Source organism: Saccharomyces cerevisiae, chromosome XV (assembly GCF_000146045.2).
Source record: "Saccharomyces cerevisiae S288C chromosome XV, complete sequence".
NCBI lineage: Eukaryota > Fungi > Ascomycota > Saccharomycetes > Saccharomycetales > Saccharomycetaceae > Saccharomyces > Saccharomyces cerevisiae.
The window spans coordinates 473,475-493,096 of record NC_001147.6 but is presented as its reverse complement, the minus strand read 5'-3'; the positions used below and the strand labels follow the sequence as shown (position 1 = coordinate 493,096).

Genomic DNA, 19,622 nt, shown 5'->3' with positions numbered 1-19,622 from the left:
TGGCGACCAATTGCATACATTTTTATTTTCTACTTTAAAACTCAGTAATGAGCAGTTACCGGCCCTTCATTATGTAGAAAAACAGGATTCACTTCTTTCTACACAAGATACAAAAAAGAAAAAAAGGATCGATTGGAGGGTAAACGAAATCGTGTGATAGGCAGGAAAAGAAACATCTATTGCTACTTTAATTGAATTTGTGCTCTACTGAAATTTTTCAACAGAAGAAGTGCTTTTACTTCTCTCAATCTCTCCATGTCTCCCTTAACTAGAACCGTAGCTATAAAGAAAACGGTTAAGGTTCTATCTAAATGTCAATCTGGTAGAGAATACACACAGAAGTTTCTCCAACGTGCATATTCAACATCACATGCCAACAGCACATACTATTCAAGGACAAAGCTATTCATATCATCACATTCTAAAGCTCTAAACATTGCTCTACTAAGCGGGTCCCTACTGTTGACCTACTCCTACTATTCCCCTAAAAAGATCCTCTCCCTTGATACAATTAACGGAATAAAAGATTATTCTACAAATACTAGTGGTAACATTAACATGCCGTCACCTAATCCAAAAGGAACAGAGACACAAAAGAGTCAACGGTCTCAGAATGACCAATCTGTTCTTATCTTGAACGATTCTAAAATAGAGGCTAAACTACATGATAGAGAGGAAAGCCATTTTGTTAACCGTGGCACTGGTATATTCAGGTATGATGTGGCACAGTTGCCCTCTAACCATCCAATAGAAGACGATCACGTAGAACAAATCATTACCATTCCGATAGAAAGTGAGGATGGCAAGTCCATAGAGAAGGATTTGTATTTTTTTGGAATTTTTGATGGACATGGTGGTCCTTTCACTTCGGAAAAATTATCTAAAGATCTAGTCCGTTATGTAGCGTATCAATTAGGTCAGGTATATGACCAGAACAAAACGGTTTTCCATTCCGACCCCAACCAATTAATCGATTCTGCAATTTCGAAAGGTTTTTTGAAACTAGATAATGATCTTGTAATCGAATCGTTCAGGAAGCTGTTTCAAGATCCAAACAACACAAATATTGCAAACACTTTACCAGCGATTTCTGGTTCTTGTGCACTATTAAGTTTATACAACTCCACTAACTCAATTTTGAAAGTGGCTGTCACTGGAGACTCAAGGGCTTTAATTTGTGGTTTGGACAACGAGGGCAATTGGACGGTAAAGTCGCTATCCACCGACCAGACCGGTGATAATTTGGATGAAGTACGGAGAATTAGGAAAGAACATCCAGGAGAACCAAACGTTATAAGAAACGGAAGAATATTGGGTTCATTACAACCATCCAGGGCATTTGGAGACTATCGCTACAAGATCAAAGAAGTCGATGGAAAACCATTATCGGATTTGCCTGAAGTTGCCAAACTTTATTTTAGAAGAGAGCCAAGGGATTTCAAGACACCCCCATATGTCACTGCGGAACCAGTGATTACTTCTGCCAAAATTGGTGAGAACACTAAATTTATGGTGATGGGTTCGGATGGTTTATTCGAATTACTAACTAATGAAGAAATTGCTTCCTTGGTTATCAGGTGGATGGATAAAAATATGAATCTGGCACCTGTGAAGGCAGAACCGGGGAAATTACCAAAAGTTATCGATGTATCTGAAGACAAGGAAGCACAAAGACCGGCATTCAGGTACAAGGATAATAATTCGAGCTCACCATCAGGATCAAACCCAGAGTATCTTATTGAAGACAAAAACGTCGCCACTCATTTAATTAGAAATGCATTAAGTGCGGGCGGAAGAAAAGAATATGTATCGGCATTGGTAAGTATACCATCGCCGATGAGTAGAAGATACAGAGATGACTTGACAGTAACAGTGGCGTTCTTTGGTGATTCTGGAACACCCTCAATTGTCTCCAATGCTACTTCAATAGTTATGAACCCGGAGGCAACAACAAAGCCAAAACCTAGATTATGACGATATAAACTTATGCTGAGGTAGGTATATACCAGAGGATTTATTTTATAGATATTAGTCTGCTGATTATCTAGTTTCTTGTCACCTCATACGTGTTTTTTTTTTTTTTGGTTTTCTCGGTTTGCATTATGGGGCTTTTTGCTAAAACAATATCCCCGAAAAGACAAAGAAAGAGAAGTGAGGTGAAAATACGAGCAGCTTATCTTATAAAAGTGGCAACGATTTTAAAAATAAAAAGCAAGATCGTCGACTTATCTAAGCTATAAAAAAATATCCCTTTTATCACACAAAAAAATGAACACATCAGTCACTTCCATAAAGTTGGTACTGTTGGGTGAGGCAGCAGTTGGTAAATCGTCAATAGTCCTAAGGTTTGTATCTAATGATTTTGCCGAAAATAAGGAGCCCACCATTGGTGCAGCATTCCTCACTCAAAGAGTTACTATAAATGAACATACTGTTAAGTTTGAAATATGGGACACTGCTGGGCAAGAGAGATTTGCATCTTTAGCACCTATGTACTATAGAAACGCACAAGCTGCTCTTGTAGTATACGACGTTACAAAACCACAATCCTTTATTAAAGCGCGCCACTGGGTTAAGGAATTACATGAACAGGCATCAAAGGATATCATCATTGCGTTAGTTGGTAACAAGATCGATATGCTGCAAGAAGGTGGGGAAAGAAAAGTCGCAAGGGAAGAAGGTGAAAAGCTAGCGGAAGAAAAGGGCTTGTTGTTCTTTGAAACAAGTGCAAAGACAGGAGAGAATGTTAACGATGTATTTTTGGGAATCGGTGAAAAGATACCACTGAAGACGGCTGAAGAGCAAAATAGTGCAAGTAACGAACGTGAGTCGAACAATCAAAGAGTGGATTTGAACGCTGCTAATGATGGGACCAGCGCAAACAGTGCTTGCAGTTGTTAGAGAGGGGAAAATAAATATATATAAAAAAAAAGTCTGGGCAAATTGAGATAAATAGATCTTCAAAACGGGAAAGATGAAAGTCATAATTTATCGTACCTAGAAAGGAGAGGGAGTTTTCATTTTTTACCGTAATCGTTGTTTTTCTTTTCTTCTTATAATTTGTAAATTTTTTAACTGCATTAGATCATTATATTATCTTTCAAAACGCCAGTCGTTTTTATTAGACCTTTATATACGTTTCAAAGTGGTTTGTACACGTTAGTTTAGTTAAACTTTTGTTTTCATGTAGACCAAAATATAAACTTATTTTATGCCGAAAATCGGGAGATGGATTAGTTAATATTGTAAATAATGATAAATTAAAGGAACATTAAATTTACAAAGTTGCAATGAGGAGCAATATATATATATATATATGGATTTCTGAGAAATTAATTAAGCAGTATTTGAACACATGTCGTTTACTCTTTCTTATCCTTTATGTCTAATTTTTCGAGTAGATCGGTAATTACAGCTGTCAAGTTTTCCACTTTCTTAGTGAGCTCTTTGACTTCATCTTTATCTTCACCAGCATCATCTTCAGTGTCATCGTTATCATACTGTTCGAAGGAGGGACTGCATTTTTTAACGTTTTTATACCACTTCTTAGGGACTTTAAAATGGACATCTTCCTGCTCTGCTGTTCTTTGCAGTTTTAGCGAACGGGAATTCTTTAACTGGGTGGCTCTCATGCCAGAATTTCGGTTATCAGAAAACAAACCGTCATCATCATCCAAGTAGCCATCTGTCAAATCCCATGGAGTATCATATTCATTGGCATCATCGTTTAACCTTTTCATCCTGTTATATTTTATCCTTCTAGCCTCCCGAGTTTCTTTAACAGAAATAAGCAACAAAAATGGGCTGTACACTATTGTCATTACAGTATAGCTCAAATCTTTAGCACGCTTCGGTGGAAGAATACGAAAGATAGGTGTCATGAACACTTCAATTAAGTTCAATGGAGAAACATAGACATCTTCATCAGGTGCTCTAATGTATCTCAACGTCTTTTGTGACATCAAAGCCATGTACTCGTCATCTGCATTGTCAATAACTTTTTGGTACGCAGTCGAATACAAAGCAATTAATATATTCAAAAGGATAACCGAAACAATAAAATAGTAACCATAATACAGTATTGCCGCATATGGGGGAGCGAATTCTTCGAAAACATCAAAACTACCAAGACCCAAAACGGTGATTGTTAAATTACCCAGGATGGGTCCGGTGATATCTCTCTTACCATCTGCGGAATCCAAACCTAAGAAACCTTGAGTGAATCCTATCATTATTAAGAATAGAAGGAAGAAAAATACAATGGATTCTTTCATCATATGTTTTAGGATAACCAACATAATCCCAATAAACCTTTGTGATTCAAGGTATAGTAGGAGTCTCGACCACACAAATGGTGCTGCACAGGATAAGACTCTATATGATATTTTATCCCAATCTTCTGAAGAGTATTTTGCATTAAGGGGCGTTACGCTCATTGCACGGAACCCCATAGCAAACGTGATTATCAAATATGTGGTATCATTAAATAAATTCCAAAACGATAGGTGCGCATAACCAATATAATAAAGCTTAGTGAGCTCATCCAAGATGAAACCAGTATTGAAAACATAAAATATGCTTTCTAACAAATCGAAAGATTGGACTCTCTCAGAGTCCTTACCATTAACCACCAAGGTATAAAGCCCTAGAAACAAAAATGAGAAGATCATCTGCAAATAATTTTGGTATACAGGCGCCTTTAATCTTACGGGGTTGAAATGAGAGATCAATGACACTTCCGCCAGTGAATCGTCCTTGATAAAAGTTGTGGGATCCAAGCCATTTTGGACTATCCATCCTCTCCATATCCATTTTAAACAACGCTGAAATCCACTCGATCCTATCACTGTAGTACAGTGCATATCTGTGGCAAGTTCCAAGGCATTCAACGGTTCTTGATCTTCATCGTTCTCGTTGATTACGTACCGACGCAGCAGTAACTGCATGAAAAGAAACTGCAGGTCTCTTGTCTCCTCCCTTTCAATTAACAATTTACATAACTGTTGTGAGGCTAAATTTCTGGTTTCGTAAAGTTTGGCATTGTGCACTTCCATAGTGGCCAATATGGAATACCACTCACAAACTTTAAGAAGTGAAAAAATAATGACAGATTGATATTTTCTTTTGTTGGCCTTGTCTTTAGGGTTCCCGCCACATGCTTCATAAGCCAGCTTCACAACTTTTGGAGATAAAATCTCAGAATGGTCACAAACAATATCATTGGGATCGTAAACAATAGGTACGACCTTATCAATTAAGTATTTCAAATTTAACGTAACCCTGAGAATCTGTCTCGGAGTGGGGGCCTCAAATCCAAGAGATCCATTGTTTTCCGGCATGCACTGTTCGTTAGAAATTGGCAAGTGCAAGTCGCCGTTGGCTGATACCATAATGCTCCTGTTCTAGTAATATTATATTTTATAACTGAATTCTATTGCCTTACCAAGCCACTGATTAATGACAATTGCATTGAATAGGCTCTAGCTGATCCTCGAAGGATACTGACTAAATTTACCACATATTTTCAGCTCTTATGAGATAACTCCGACATAGCAACAGTGTAGGAGAAAAATTAAAAAATTAACGACCCCAGTGAGGGTTGAACTCACGATCTTGCGATTAACAGTCGCACGCCTTAACCAACTTGGCCATGGAGTCTAACTTTGTTGTTTTAGAGAACGAATGAAGAACTTATTATGACGATAAAAATATGTCAAGAGAGGCCCAAGAATGTATAAATCATTGTAAAACCAAGCAAGTAACAAAAATGGTCATGTGACAAGAGGTGGTGACATAAAAATAACCAAAGGACTAATAACTAGAGAAACAATAAAATGAGAAACTAAAAAAAGAAATAAAGCATTGAAAATCTCATTAGACTAGTTGGCTCATTTCCATGGCAAAATGTACAATTGTATCTCAGTAACGTTATACTCGCTCCCTTTTTAGGCCAATTTTATCCATTATTCTCATTCTAAAATAGCGGACATAACGAGAAAACGATTTACGTTAGAAGTGATAACAACTTTGGCGACCGGAATGCTGCATGAAAAATTATAACAAAAGGCCCCTCAAAAAGCTAAGGGACAGGGATGTTGCTGCAATTGGAATAGTATAATCGGCCGTCAAAATTATCAACTAATAGCATTGGCTACTCCAATTTGGACTTACTGGCTGGTAATTGACTTGTATAGCATTGTCTTAGCTTATTATTTTTTTTTTGCTGAAGAATAAGTAGGATAATTGAAGAAGAATAGCTAAGATAAAAAAAGATAGCTAGTGCATTCTGAAAACTTCAATTGCGTGGTACATACAATATGGCCAAAGAAGATACTGGGGTAACAGCACCAAAGAAGCCCGAAACAGCCCAAGTAGCTAACATAAATGGGATAGATAAGTTAGAACCTCCAAAGACGAAAGAGGAAACCGAATCCAGTAAAAGCGTGTCATCTGAGAAGGCGGCACATGCTAGTGATGAAAGCTTCAAGAGAAGTATCCATGAAGCTTCTTATGTCGGCTGGAAACAGATTGGTGGCTGGGAAGACAAAGACGAATTAACTTTAGATGATGAATTGATGGATATGACTAGAGAAACCTTCTTAGATAACATCATACCGGACAGCCTTTACGGTGACTGGTATCATTCGGTAGCCATTTTCTTTATCGGAGGCGTGGCATCATTTGCACTTGGTCATTATAAGTTTTCAATGGGGTCGGCCTTTTTTGTCATCGTTATCACTTCATTGTTGTATAGAACCTCTGCTAAAAAATACAGAGGTTCCATAAGAGAGTTAGTCCAGAAAGAGTTCACGGTGCAGAAAGTGGAAAACGACTATGAATCCCTAGAATGGTTGAATGCCTTTTTGGATAAGTACTGGCCCATTTTAGAACCTTCCGTTAGTCAATTAATCGTTCAGCAAGCTAATGAACAAATGGCTACTAATGAGGCGATTCCCAAATTTATTACTCAACTATGGATCGATGAGTTGACACTTGGTGTTAAACCCCCCAGAGTTGATTTGGTGAAGACTTTCCAAAACACTGCATCCGATGTTGTTGTGATGGACTGGGGTATTTCTTTTACTCCTCACGATTTATGCGACATGAGTGCTAAGCAAGTCAGAAATTACGTTAATGAATTAGCGGTTGTTAAGGCCAAAATTTTTGGTATCACCATCCCTGTTTCTGTGTCAGACATTGCTTTCAAGGCTCATGCTAGAGTGAAATTCAAATTGATGACTCCCTTCCCTCATGTCGAAACTGTTAATATCCAGCTACTGAAGGTTCCTGATTTTGATTTTGTTGCTACCTTATTCGGCCGTTCCATCTTCAATTGGGAAATTTTAGCTATCCCAGGCCTTATGACACTAATACAAAAGATGGCCAAGAAATATATGGGTCCAATCTTGTTACCTCCATTTTCTTTACAATTGAACATTCCACAACTCTTATCTGGTTCCAACTTGTCCATTGGTATATTAGAAATAACTGTCAAAAATGCAAAGGGGCTAAAACGTACCTCTTCGATATTGAACGAATCAATCGACCCTTACTTATCTTTCGAATTTAACGATATATCTATTGCCAAGACAAGAACCGTAAGAGACACATTGAACCCCGTTTGGGACGAAACTCTGTACGTCTTGTTAAACTCATTCACTGACCCCTTGACCATTAGTGTTTATGATAAGCGTGCAAAATTGAAGGATAAAGTCCTAGGCAGAATTCAGTACAACTTGAATACTTTACATGATAAAACCACGCAAAGAAACTTGAAAGCTCAGTTTTTAAGAAACTCTAAACCGGTTGGGGAATTGACTTTTGATTTAAGATTCTTCCCAACTTTAGAAGAGAAAAAGTTGCCGGATGGATCTGTGGAGGAACTACCGGATTTGAATACTGGTATTGCTAAAGTTGTGGTCGAAGAAGGTTCTCGTTTTGCTGAAGAAGAACAGAAGGTTACTGCCTACGTTGAAGTTTACTTGAATGCTAAACTAGTGTTAACCACTGGTAAGGCAACTGACACTGGTACATTGAAGTGGAATTCAGACTACGAAGCAGTTATTGCAGATCGTCGTAAAACAAGATATAAGTTTGTCGTCAAGGATGGCAAAGGAGAAGAAATTGGATCTACCATTCAAACCCTGAATGATTTAATAGATAGAAGCCAAGTGAACAAAAATTTGATTCCATTAAAAAACCAAAAGGGTGACATAAAGATTACCACATATTGGAGACCTGTTAGACTGGAGATTGGTTCCAACTCTGTAGCTTACACGCCACCAATTGGCGCCATCAGAGTATTCATTGAGAAGGCAAACGATTTGAGAAATTTGGAAAAGTTTGGTACCATTGATCCATACTGTAAAGTTTTGGTTAATGGTTTATCGAAGGGTAGAACTGATTTCAAGAGCCAAACTTTGAATCCTGTCTGGAATCAAGTTATTTATGTTGCAGTTACTTCACCAAACCAAAGAATTACGCTTCAATGTATGGATGTCGAAACAGTCAACAAAGATCGTTCACTTGGTGAATTCAATGTTAACGTTCAAGATTTATTTAAGAAGGATGAGAATGATAAATATGAGGAAACTATTGATGAAAAAGCTAAAGTTGGTCGTCTAGTGATGCCTAAGAAAAAACCTAAGGGCACTATAACATACTATACCTCCTTTTATCCCGCTTTACCTGTTTTAACGTTAGAGGAAATCCAAGATTTAGATAAAGTTAACAAAAAGAAAAAAGCATTGGAACTGCGTAAGTCAGCAATTGATGAGAAAAAAATTTCTAAAGAAGACAAAGCCAAATTTGATCAAGAATGGAATGAGGTCAAAGAATTGGAAGACATGTATAGTAATAGACAGAAATTGGATTTGCCAGAATTATTGCAATACAACCAAGGTGTTCTTGCTGTCACTGTCCTTAATGGGGAATTGCCCGACTCTGGGCTATACGTCCAAGCGTTTTTCGATGATAATGGTCATCCAAGATTTGTTAGTCCACGTATTCCATCGAGAATTGTCAAGAATGGTTGGTCAGGTGACGTGATCATAAAAGAATTGGACAAATCCATTACCACTTTTAGAGTTGCTAAAAATAAAAACTACAACAGAGTGGAGAAATGCGTTTGTGAAGTAGAACTACCCACACAAGAGTTAGTTAAGAACTGTTATTATAAGCCATCAATATTACATCTTTCAGGTGAAGGCAGTGCTAAACTAATGCTCCAAATATCATGGTTCCCTATTGATACAAAACAGTTGCCGGCAAATGACCTGATCACAAATTCTGGTGATTTGACGATTATGTCGAGGAGTGCAGAAAACTTGATAGCATCCGATTTAAATGGTTATTCGGACCCATACTTAAAGTATTACATCAATAATGAGGAAGACTGCGCTTACAAGACGAAGGTTGTTAAGAAAACTTTGAATCCTAAATGGAATGATGAAGGAACTATTCAAATCAATAACCGTTTAAATGATGTTCTAAGAATCAAAGTCATGGACTGGGATTCCACATCTGCGGATGATACCATTGGTACAGCAGAAATCCCATTGAATAAGGTCAAAGTCGAGGGTACTACCGAATTAGACGTACCGGTAGAAGGATTAGAGAACGCTGGTCAAGACGGTGGTATGTTGCATTTAGCTTTCAGCTTTAAGCCAAGATACACCATTAGCGTGAGTAAAAGAGAAAAGAAGGTCGGAGATATAGCATCCAAGGGACTAGGTACTGGTTTGAAAGCTGGTACGACCGTGATAGGCGGCGGTGTTGGTGCCATTGGCAAGATCAAGAAAGGGGTATTCGGTGGACTAGGCAGCCTCACAAACCATAAGAAGAATCATGAGATGGGCGAAGAAGAAACTAAGTTTTAGCGAGAAAGAGAGGGACAAGATGCACTGTGTAAAATATAAATTTCGTTTTATTTTCTTTTATATTTTTTAAAAATCTTTATCTAGTATAACTTTCCATCTCTTTGTTATGGTGAAAACAAAAAAAAAAACTGACTTATTTGAATGGTGCCGATAACCTTAGTAAAGGAAAAGGGTAAGCAGGACTCTTTATCGTGAACACGGTTGTCAAAGCAGCAAAGAAGACATAAATGAATAAGGCACAAAAGGAGGCCAAAATAGCATCAATGAAGTACGCTTTCTTGGTCTCTGGATACAAATGAGACCGCAAGAATTGTATACCCTTGACCAATACGACAACCAACGCGGCCAATGTTCCGTAAATAAGAACCATGACTTGAGTTTCAATGGCGAATTGGTGTTGGAATTCATTGGGCAAGAAATACATAACCTCGCCCTTAGGACCAACGCCTGCCAATTGGGTATTCCTGATTTGGTTGAACATATAGGCACTGATCATGCAAATGATGAAAAAAGTTGACAAGGTTGCCCAGATGATCCTGGAAGATATGATGGAGAACATGAGTTTGGACTGCTTTTTGAAGAGTAAGACGGTGATGAAGGTAATTATTGTCGAGGTAATAATTGGAGTCCAGTCCATAGGTAAGTGTAAAGAGAAGTCGTTTACTTGCGAGAACTGCTTAATGGCTTGTATGATTTGCTTCATTCTTTCTGAGCCAGTATCAGTGGAAATACTGATCACGCTGTGGTCCAGAATAGAGGGAGAGTTTGGTTTGAAGATGAACAATCTAGGAACATTGTTTAGTTGGAAAAACTGGAACGCTTTAGGAATGGTCTTAGAAGGGTCCTCCAAATTGACCTTTGTGAAGAAAATAGATGTATCGGAATTGGACGATTTTGCATCCGGATGATCATCAAACCAGGAGGCCACTATGGTGTCGTATTCGGATTCTAGCTCGAGACACAGAGAACAGCCAATTTCGGGCGCTGTGGCAGTAAACAGAGCAACTATATAGGCATTTTCGTGAGGTGGTGCCAAGATGTTTTCAAAACTTGAGTCCTTCAGAGGTATAATTTTCTTGGGAGATTTATTAGCCAGCTTTAGTAGTCTGTTGCTGGACATTGCCAGGGCAGGATGGGTTGACACGCCGCAGAAGAAAACCAGCGAGACCAAAAACAGCCAATTCATGTTTGGGAGGAAGAGTTTGATGCGGACGCGTGTGGTTCAGTGTTCGAAGAGCGTGTGCCTGGTATTGTGTTGCTCCTACGTTAAAGTTCCTTAATGTTTTTCTTCTAAGTCAATTGAAGTACTTGTTACCTGTCTGGCGGAAAGACGGGTACACATTCGTCCTCGACGATATAGTTGCATCGCGCTTGCACGGAAAACAAAAGAAAAAGAAACCACGCCAGTGCCATAGATTGCGTCAGTTAATTATTATTGAATAATATATGTAATAGTGTACACAAGTGTTTACAGTTTTTGTTTAGTCGTTTTAACCAAAGCTTCATTCTTGAACGAGTCGAAAGCCCGGTCAAACATCACCGCTCTTTCTTCAAGGGTCAATTGCGGAATGTGTGAGGACTGCAGCGGGGAGGTAAGGACAAACTCGTGGATGTGGTGATTAATCCTCTCGATCACCAGGTCCGGAGCCTCAACGTTGACCAAGTGGGAGCCGCCGGGAATGACATCGAGATGGTAGTTCTGTAGAGTTTTCTGCAAAAACAGCTGATTTTGCGGAGGACACCAGTTGGAGCGCGCGCCCACAATGTGGATAGTCCGCTTCCTCACAAACTTCACATTGCTGATCAGGAAAGGCGCAAAAGTCTGCATGTTCATGTAGCAGAGGAGATTTTGAGCCTGCTCCATCTTCGTGCGAACGGGTCCACCATCTTCATCGTCTCCAGAGGCTTTTGTCCTCTCAAAATCGATGATGTTTTGCAGGATTTGGCTGTGCGCATTGGTAAAAAAGGAACCGTTCCTCATATATTTTACATATTCGGACTCGTTAGCGAAATGGTCGCACGTCTTTAAACGTAGGGAGTTATAAAGATTTTCTGGGATCTGCGGAGAATCGGGCGGAAGCCCTGGCCTCCCGGCGCCGATGGCTTTCCGTGTGATTACTACAGGCTCGATCAAGATGAGCAAATGAAACAGATTGGGCTGCAGGACGTCACACGCAAGAGCCTGGAACCCGCCCATCGAGTGGCCGATGACTACGTTTAGTGCCGGGTGGCTGTCAATACTGCCCAACTCGCATGTGGCAATCTTGAGCACGTCGCGGGCCCCGTCGATCCAGTTGAAATTGGTGCCGAGTCTGCCGCGGTTGCGTACCGCAGAATCACCGTGGTTAACCTGGTCGATCAACAAAACCTTGTCGATGGCATAATTGCCCTCCGCATCGGCGGCTACCAGACGCGGCAAATAGTACTCCCATACCACCTTACTCATGCCGCTGCCGTGCAAAAACACAAGGTTAAGCCTAGTGGCAGTGCGAGAGCGGCGTTGCCGCTCTGCGCTAGTGTACACATCGTATGTGAGCTCGAGGCGATCTGTCGCACACAGCGTCGACTGCGGTGCGCGCGGCCAGCTAGCGCTACAAGTTTTCGTTTCTTTCTTGAACCTGTTCTGTTCCATTTTAGCCGCGGATGTTGATCGGCGGATACGCAGAGATAAGCAGAGTACGCACTAGTGAGCTTTTTTAGCACGCACATTACGCACTTTATATATATGCTAAAGGGTGCAGCAGCGGGCGCGGCTGCACTAACTCCGAGATTGCGGAGAAAAAACTCGTACTACCACATTAAGACGTCTCCACTTCGGTATCCGACTCGGGCTCCGTTTCGTCCGTGGGTTCTCCAGCAGATGTCGCCGGCACGGGTCGGTGTTGTTGCTTCTTGGTAGGCGACGACAATAGCATCAGTGTTTCGACAGCCGTGGCCTCCTCCCGTGGTGGGTGGCCTCCGAGCGCCTGAAGAAACGCTGTATGCGCGGAAGTACCCGCGTCTGCACTATCTGGAAATCTGTTGTGATAGCGACGTGGCGGCGTCTGCACTGCTGGAGCAAGCTCCGTCTCCAGCTCGGGAAGTGTCTTGTCCGTCCATCCATTTTGCAGCTTGACTAACGCGTAATTGAGCCTGGTGCGCAAAGTATGTGATATTTCGCGGATGGGCCGCTCGCCCGTAGACCGACGCGCAGCCGTCGGAGGTGACCTCAAACGCGGCGACGGCGACAGAAACACCTCCGACCGTCTTGACTTGGGCGTTGTCGGTGGCAACAAAGGCATACTAACGTGTCCGTCGTACTTCTTTTGATTTTCATTTTCTTCTTCATTTTCGTCGTCCTCACTCTCACTTTCGTGTCCGTCGTCGTTATGGTCATATACACGTCCATGTGCGGTTATGCCGACACGACGCTTATTGACGGGCGACATGAATATACCCTGAAGACTCGTTGTCGACGGCCTTCTTCTCGATTTAGTGATGCTTTTCGTTATGCCTGGTGGTGACGGCGGCGATGGTGTTCCAAAGCCATTTTTGAGACGTACTGGCGTGCTCAATAGAGTGGTTGGCCCAGGTCGCTGCTGATGCTCGTTGTTTACATGTGTATCTGGGTTCTGTACCTGCTCTTGTTCTTGTTCTTGTTCTTGTTCATCGCTAGTCCTGCTTCTCTTCGGCGTTCTCAAACTCATATTCTTCAATGTCTCTACTATTTTTCGTTGCTATTAATATCTGGTTGTGCTTTCTTCCATCAGGTTCTTTGCCTTGTTTTGCCTTTGTTTTGTTTTGTTTTGTTTTGTTTTTTTTATTTTTTTCGTTCTGCTCTTGAAGTTTTCGCTTCCCTTTTCCCCCTTCCCTTTAGCACCAGAAGTCATGAAACAATTAGTAAATCAAGAATTATCATTAAGGCAGCGCGAGGAATTATATAAAACAAAAAAAAATAAAAAAATAAAAAAAAAAAAAAATAAAATTCGAAAACAATAGGAGACAAAAGACATCATAAACAGCACAAGGAAGACGGTTCTGTTTCGTTGCTATGTCTAATACCTTGCCAGTAACAGAATTTCTTTTATCCAAATACTACGAACTTTCCAACACTCCTGCCACAGACTCATCATCGCTCTTCAAATGGTTATACCACAAGACTCTCTCCCGTAAACAGCTGCTCATATCCGATTTGTCTTCCCAGAAAAAACACGCCATCTCCTACGATCAATGGAATGACATAGCGTCGCGATTAGACGACTTAACGGGACTTTCCGAATGGAAAACAATCGACGAGTCCTCGTTGTATAACTATAAGCTGCTGCAAGACTTGACCATCCGTATGCGCCATTTGAGAACCACTCACGACTACCACCGCCTGCTTTATCTGATTAGAACTAAGTGGGTCCGTAATCTTGGCAACATGAATAACGTTAATCTTTACAGGCACTCGCATACCGGCACAAAACAAATTATACATGACTACCTAGAAGAGTCTCAAGCAGTGCTCACCGCGCTGATCCATCAGTCAAATATGAACGATCACTATCTCCTCGGTATTTTGCAACAGACGAGAAGAAACATAGGGCGCACGGCTCTCGTGCTTAGCGGTGGGAGCACTTTCGGCCTTTTCCACATTGGTGTTCTTGCCGCCCTTTTTGAATCGGACCTGATGCCTAAGGTGATCAGCGGTAGCAGTGCTGGCGCCATTGTTGCCAGCATATTTTGCGTCCACACGACCCAGGAAATTCCCTCCTTGTTGACCAATGTACTTAATATGGAGTTTAACATCTTCAATGACGACAATTCCAAATCTCCCAACGAAAACTTACTAATCAAGATATCGAGGTTCTGCCAAAACGGTACCTGGTTCAATAATCAACCTTTGATTAACACAATGCTTTCGTTTTTAGGAAACTTGACCTTTAGGGAAGCCTACAACAAGACTGGAAAAATCCTGAATATCACAGTCTCGCCTGCTTCCATATACGAACAGCCGAAACTACTAAACAATTTAACCGCTCCAAACGTTCTCATCTGGTCTGCCGTATGCGCATCTTGTTCTCTACCTGGAGTTTTCCCCTCCACGCCGCTATTCGAGAAAGATCCTCACACTGGAAAGATTAAAGAGTGGGGGGCAACAAATTTACATTTATCAAACATGAAATTCATGGACGGATCTGTAGATAATGACATGCCCATTTCTCGTCTTTCTGAAATGTTCAATGTCGACCACATTATCGCCTGCCAGGTAAATATACATGTCTTTCCCCTGTTAAAGTTTTCAAACACTTGCGTTGGGGGTGAAATTGAAAAGGAAATTACCGCCCGTTTCAGAAACCAAGTAACAAAGATCTTCAAATTTTTTTCCGACGAAACTATTCATTTTTTAGACATCCTAAAGGAGCTTGAGTTCCATCCCTATTTGATGACCAAATTGAAACACCTTTTTTTACAACAATACTCTGGCAATGTCACAATTTTACCCGATCTATCAATGGTTGGTCAATTCCACGAAGTATTGAAGAACCCATCTCAACTTTTCCTATTGCACCAAACTACTTTAGGTGCAAGAGCTACTTGGCCGAAAATTTCCATGATTCAAAATAACTGTGGCCAAGAATTCGCCTTGGATAAGGCCATCACATTCCTAAAGGAGAAAATAATAATCTCTTCGTCAATAAAAAACCCTTTACAATTCTACCAACCTCGATTCAGTGAGCAAATCAAATCTCTTTCCATAATGGATGCTGACTTGCCGGGAGTTGACTTGGAAGAATCCTCCTCCAATTCACTATCAATTATCAAGTCTCCCAACAAAACAGCGGCACCGGGAAGATTTCCTCTTCAGCCATTGCCTTCTCCATCTTCTACCTTCAACAAGAGGAAAATGGATATGTTATCGCCTTCTCCATCGCCTTCTACATCTCCACAACGTTCAAAATCTTCATTCACGCAGCAGGGTACAAGGCAGAAGGCAAATTCTTTATCGTTTGCCATCGGTGCATCTAGTTTACGGCTAAAGAAATCACCATTGAAGGTTCCATCACGACCTCAATTCAAAAAAAGATCTTCTTATTATAATCAAAATATGTCGGCAGAGATGAGGAAAAATAGAAAAAAATCTGGAACAATTTCCTCTTATGATGTTCAAACAAACTCAGAAGATTTTCCCATACCGGCTATTGAAAACGGTTCATTTGATAACACTTTATTCAATCCAAGCAGGTTCCCCATGGACGCTATGTCGGCTGCCACAAACGACAATTTCATGAACAATTCAGACATTTTTCAAAATTGAAATGAAAGACAATAAGTACATTTTTATATAAAAAGCTTTCTATATTCTCACCTCCATCAACTCCAAAAGGTACATGCCATTTTGTTATATTAAATATTCTAAGAATTTTCCGAAGGATACTGCATTATCATCAGTGATTTATTAATCTATGAGTATGAATATGAATTAATTCCAAATTTTCTCCATACATCTCTTTCATAAACACAATCCACTTGAGTAACTAAGTTCTGCGCTCGGATCATATTAACTGTGATATGAGACACTTGGGAACATCCGTCAATATTTAAATATGCCAGTGGTTGACCTCCCGCTTCGTTGTCATGATCCATCTGAAATTTTTTTAGAAATTCATATATTGATATTCCTGTAATTTCAAAATTGTGCGAAATGTCAAGCCTCTTTAAATTTTCCAAAAATGGTACATTAATAATGAATGACTTCATCGTACTATCATTCAAGGAGCTGAGATGCGATAAATTTATTTCTTCCAACTTGGAGAGTCTCTTCAAAACTGCATTCACATCCAGTATCATCCTTGCTGTATGAGCGTGATTATTTGGGAACTGGATGTTGGGGCAATTCCCAATGTTTAAACTTCTTAATTTCCGACCATCCAAGTATTCCTGCTCGCATAATCTAGTCAACGCAGAACCACTTATCGATGTCCCCATTAGATCCAACTTTTCCAGGTTTTGGAGATTTTCCTTGTAAAATAGCATGGATGGCACCTCGTCGTCATTCGTAACAGGCTGATCTTCATCCAAATTAACAATTGGATATAGCTTGTTCTCTCTAAAGGTTAACTTTTCCAAGTTTTTCCAGACATTCGAAAATTTTAACAATTGCAAAAACTTACTGAGTTCACAGTTGTCGTTATCTTCTATCCATAGTTCTTTTAGGTCTGGGAAGTTCAATAGCCATTGAAAATTCATTATGTCTTGATTATTCATAGGAAATGTTACACCAGTTATCGTCAGTTTCTGCAATAGAGGAAACTGGCCTCTTAATAGAGCACGACAAAGTGGAAAATTCTTAATTTTCTTCTTATCACATATCAATGTTATCTTCTCTAGCTCACTATAAATCACCTTTTCTTCTACTATTCCCTGTTCATCATTATCCGCAGTGGATATCTGCATATTAGTATGACGGGCCATCACATTGAAACTTCCATCCCTCCCAACGCTATTATTTCCGTCGAAAATTGGTACCAGTGAATTGACAAAAATTAATTCTATTTTTTTCAACAGAGGACAAGTCTGCAGTATCTCCAATTCATGTTGTTTATCAGGCCTATAAGTTATCATGAGAGATAATTCCAGCAGCCTTGTAAAAAAATCTGTGCCTCCTCTAACCATTAACTTAAAGATTTGTGTTGTAGTTAGTGTTGGCATTGACAGTATAAGCCGTTCGATGTTTATACATTTCGGCATTTTACTGAATAATAATTGAGTTATTCGTAACTCTTCCGAAGTGATTCTAGAACTGACTTTTACTTGTGAAAGAATATATTTTCTATACGTCCTGGTGAAATTCTGTTGTAAAAAATCCATAAACTTTACAAAATTTTTAAAATTTATTGGTGCCAAGTTGAATTCTTGGAAGCAGTCTAAATGATACAAAATTTTGTCCCTCCATTTGTTACAAACTAGCGACAACGTAACAAGCTCCTTAGTGGTAAACCTTTGGAATATGATAGGTAGTATTTCTATCGGCAAATTGCCAACTAAATCAGTTTTCTTGGTACTACCTTTAATCTTCTTCTTTGGTAACGATTCTAGAACATTATTATTCTTTTTTTTTTTTGCTATTTTGGTCTCCTCTAATGGATCTATATAACTTCTCTTGCCGTCCTGTTTTTGAACCATGTTATTTTTAATGAATTGTTTTTGTTGTCTTAGATGATTGCTATCGTTATTGCATAATTGCAGTCCACGAGAACATGTTTTATATGCCCTTTTCCAGTCTTTTAATTTTATCAACGTCCTTGTACATCGTATATAGCATTTGATATTACCTGGTTCTAACTTAAGTAACCTTTGTGATACGTCCAAACAAGATTTCAAATCATTCAATTTTTCGTAGCACGCACAGATGTTATCCAATATCTTTATGTATCTAGGATGATATAATCGTTTGTTATCCGGTCTCGCAGTATCTAATTGATACGCGTTCCTAATGCGCATAATCTGCTCCTGAGAATAAGAATCACATACTCTCAAAGCATTTGTGAATATCCTTTTCGCTTGCAAATATTCTCCAGATTTAAAAAGCCTCGTTCCTAATTCAATTGCTTTCAGAACGGTAGAATCTATAGCCACGCCTGAATTCCCTGGGGAAGACATCGGGGTGTATTTTTTGTTCTTGGTAATAAATTTATACGACATGGCTAATCATTTTGCATGTCTATTTATAATATTTTTCGAGAAATAACTATAAAAAAATGACGAGAAACAGTTTAGCTGCATAAAAACTTCTCAAATAAGCGCGGTTTAAAGCTAGTGTTACCAAGACCGATAATAATGAAGTTTTTGGGTGTAATACTGCTAGCAAGTTTTCTTTTGATTGCTACCTTCCTCATAGGGCTTATCCCATTGTATTATATTGATAAACAAAAAAGTTCCATTGTCACAAACCAAGAAGGTGCTGACTCAATTTCTGATTTTACTACGAACGCAGATACTCAAACGATCAATGACGATGTTAGTAGTTACCGTGTGAAGATTGCCGTTCTATCACAATTCGGTATAGGAATGTTGTTAGGTACATCATTTATGTTGGTAATACCGGAAGGTATCAAAGCGTGTGTCGAACATGATGGAAACGTTGGTGTGAATTTATTAATTGGGTTTCTAGGTGTTTATGTTCTTGATAGGTTGGTTACACTATGGGTTTCTAGAAAGCAAACGGTCTATACGCATGATGCTGTCAAATTTCAAAGCTGGAAAGATATAATAAACCATCCAAGACAAATATGGATGAACTTAATACAAAACAATGTTGTCTTTGCCTTATTCATTCATGGACTATCTGATGGAATTGCATTAGGTACGACAACGAACAATGATTCACTGCTCATAGTGGTGTTAATTGCTATAGTTATTCATAAAATTCCTGCCGTTCTTTCCCTCACTAGTTTGATGGTATCGAGACAAAACTTAATGAAATGGGAGGTGATCTGTAACGTTTTCTTGTTTGCGTCATCGACTCCGATCGGATACATAGTGTTATCCCTTTTGAATCTGAGTCATTCGCCAACGATGGATTGGATAAGTGGAAATCTTCTGCTTATGAGTGGTGGCAGTTTACTATATGCGTCTTTCACAGCATTTGTTGGTGGAGATTCTCATGATCACGATCTCAGCGTTGAACAGGAAGTCGTTTTACCTCATGATGAATCCGTTTATGTTTTGATAGGTGTCTGCATACCGTTGGTGATATCGTACTGCATCTCTGAAGAATAA

At 39.6% G+C, this 19,622-nt stretch overlaps 10 protein-coding genes and 1 non-coding gene across 11 annotated transcripts, besides 1 other annotated feature; 5 read left to right on the top strand and 6 right to left on the bottom strand.

The window, feature by feature from the left end:
- Window positions 1–255: 255 nt before the first annotated feature.
- PTC5 (type 2C protein phosphatase PTC5) lies at window positions 256–1,974 on the top strand (the record flags this gene model as incomplete). Its single annotated transcript, NM_001183509.1, has 1 exon — window positions 256–1,974. The coding sequence occupies one exon, from the start codon at window positions 256–258 to the stop codon at window positions 1,972–1,974; it is 1,719 nt and encodes a 572-aa protein (NP_014733.1).
- A 294-nt stretch (window positions 1,975–2,268) lies between these two features.
- VPS21 (Rab family GTPase VPS21) lies at window positions 2,269–2,901 on the top strand (the record flags this gene model as incomplete). Its single annotated transcript, NM_001183508.1, has 1 exon — window positions 2,269–2,901. One exon carries the CDS (start codon window positions 2,269–2,271, stop codon window positions 2,899–2,901), a length of 633 nt encoding a protein of 210 aa, NP_014732.1.
- Window positions 2,902–3,154: 253 nt separating this feature from the next.
- Window positions 3,155–3,414: an origin of replication (ARS1501; Autonomously Replicating Sequence).
- Window positions 3,363–5,390, bottom strand: YVC1 (Yvc1p; the record flags this gene model as incomplete). Its single annotated transcript, NM_001183506.1, has 1 exon — window positions 3,363–5,390. One exon carries the CDS (start codon window positions 5,388–5,390, stop codon window positions 3,363–3,365), a length of 2,028 nt encoding a protein of 675 aa, NP_014730.2.
- A 194-nt stretch (window positions 5,391–5,584) lies between these two features.
- Window positions 5,585–5,658, bottom strand: YNCO0018W. The gene has a single exon. It is a non-coding gene; the product is annotated as a tRNA-Asn (tRNA).
- Window positions 5,659–6,317: 659 nt separating this feature from the next.
- Window positions 6,318–9,878, top strand: TCB1 (tricalbin; the record flags this gene model as incomplete). The annotated part of the gene is made up of 1 exon (NM_001183505.1): window positions 6,318–9,878. One exon carries the CDS (start codon window positions 6,318–6,320, stop codon window positions 9,876–9,878), a length of 3,561 nt encoding a protein of 1,186 aa, NP_014729.1.
- A 133-nt stretch (window positions 9,879–10,011) lies between these two features.
- Window positions 10,012–11,064, bottom strand: OST3 (dolichyl-diphosphooligosaccharide--protein glycotransferase OST3; the record flags this gene model as incomplete). Its single annotated transcript, NM_001183504.1, has 1 exon — window positions 10,012–11,064. One exon carries the CDS (start codon window positions 11,062–11,064, stop codon window positions 10,012–10,014), a length of 1,053 nt encoding a protein of 350 aa, NP_014728.1.
- Window positions 11,065–11,346: 282 nt separating this feature from the next.
- LPX1 (triglyceride lipase) lies at window positions 11,347–12,510 on the bottom strand (the record flags this gene model as incomplete). The annotated part of the gene is made up of 1 exon (NM_001183503.1): window positions 11,347–12,510. One exon carries the CDS (start codon window positions 12,508–12,510, stop codon window positions 11,347–11,349), a length of 1,164 nt encoding a protein of 387 aa, NP_014727.1.
- Window positions 12,511–12,676: 166 nt separating this feature from the next.
- On the bottom strand, window positions 12,677–13,564 carry WHI5 (transcriptional repressor WHI5; the record flags this gene model as incomplete). Its single annotated transcript, NM_001183502.1, has 1 exon — window positions 12,677–13,564. The coding sequence occupies one exon, from the start codon at window positions 13,562–13,564 to the stop codon at window positions 12,677–12,679; it is 888 nt and encodes a 295-aa protein (NP_014726.1).
- A 344-nt stretch (window positions 13,565–13,908) lies between these two features.
- On the top strand, window positions 13,909–16,158 carry TGL5 (triacylglycerol lipase; the record flags this gene model as incomplete). Its single annotated transcript, NM_001183500.1, has 1 exon — window positions 13,909–16,158. The coding sequence occupies one exon, from the start codon at window positions 13,909–13,911 to the stop codon at window positions 16,156–16,158; it is 2,250 nt and encodes a 749-aa protein (NP_014724.1).
- A 146-nt stretch (window positions 16,159–16,304) lies between these two features.
- On the bottom strand, window positions 16,305–18,503 carry DIA2 (DNA-binding SCF ubiquitin ligase subunit DIA2; the record flags this gene model as incomplete). Its single annotated transcript, NM_001183499.1, has 1 exon — window positions 16,305–18,503. One exon carries the CDS (start codon window positions 18,501–18,503, stop codon window positions 16,305–16,307), a length of 2,199 nt encoding a protein of 732 aa, NP_014723.2.
- A 177-nt stretch (window positions 18,504–18,680) lies between these two features.
- ATX2 (Mn(2+) transporter ATX2) lies at window positions 18,681–19,622 on the top strand (the record flags this gene model as incomplete). Its single annotated transcript, NM_001183498.1, has 1 exon — window positions 18,681–19,622. One exon carries the CDS (start codon window positions 18,681–18,683, stop codon window positions 19,620–19,622), a length of 942 nt encoding a protein of 313 aa, NP_014722.1.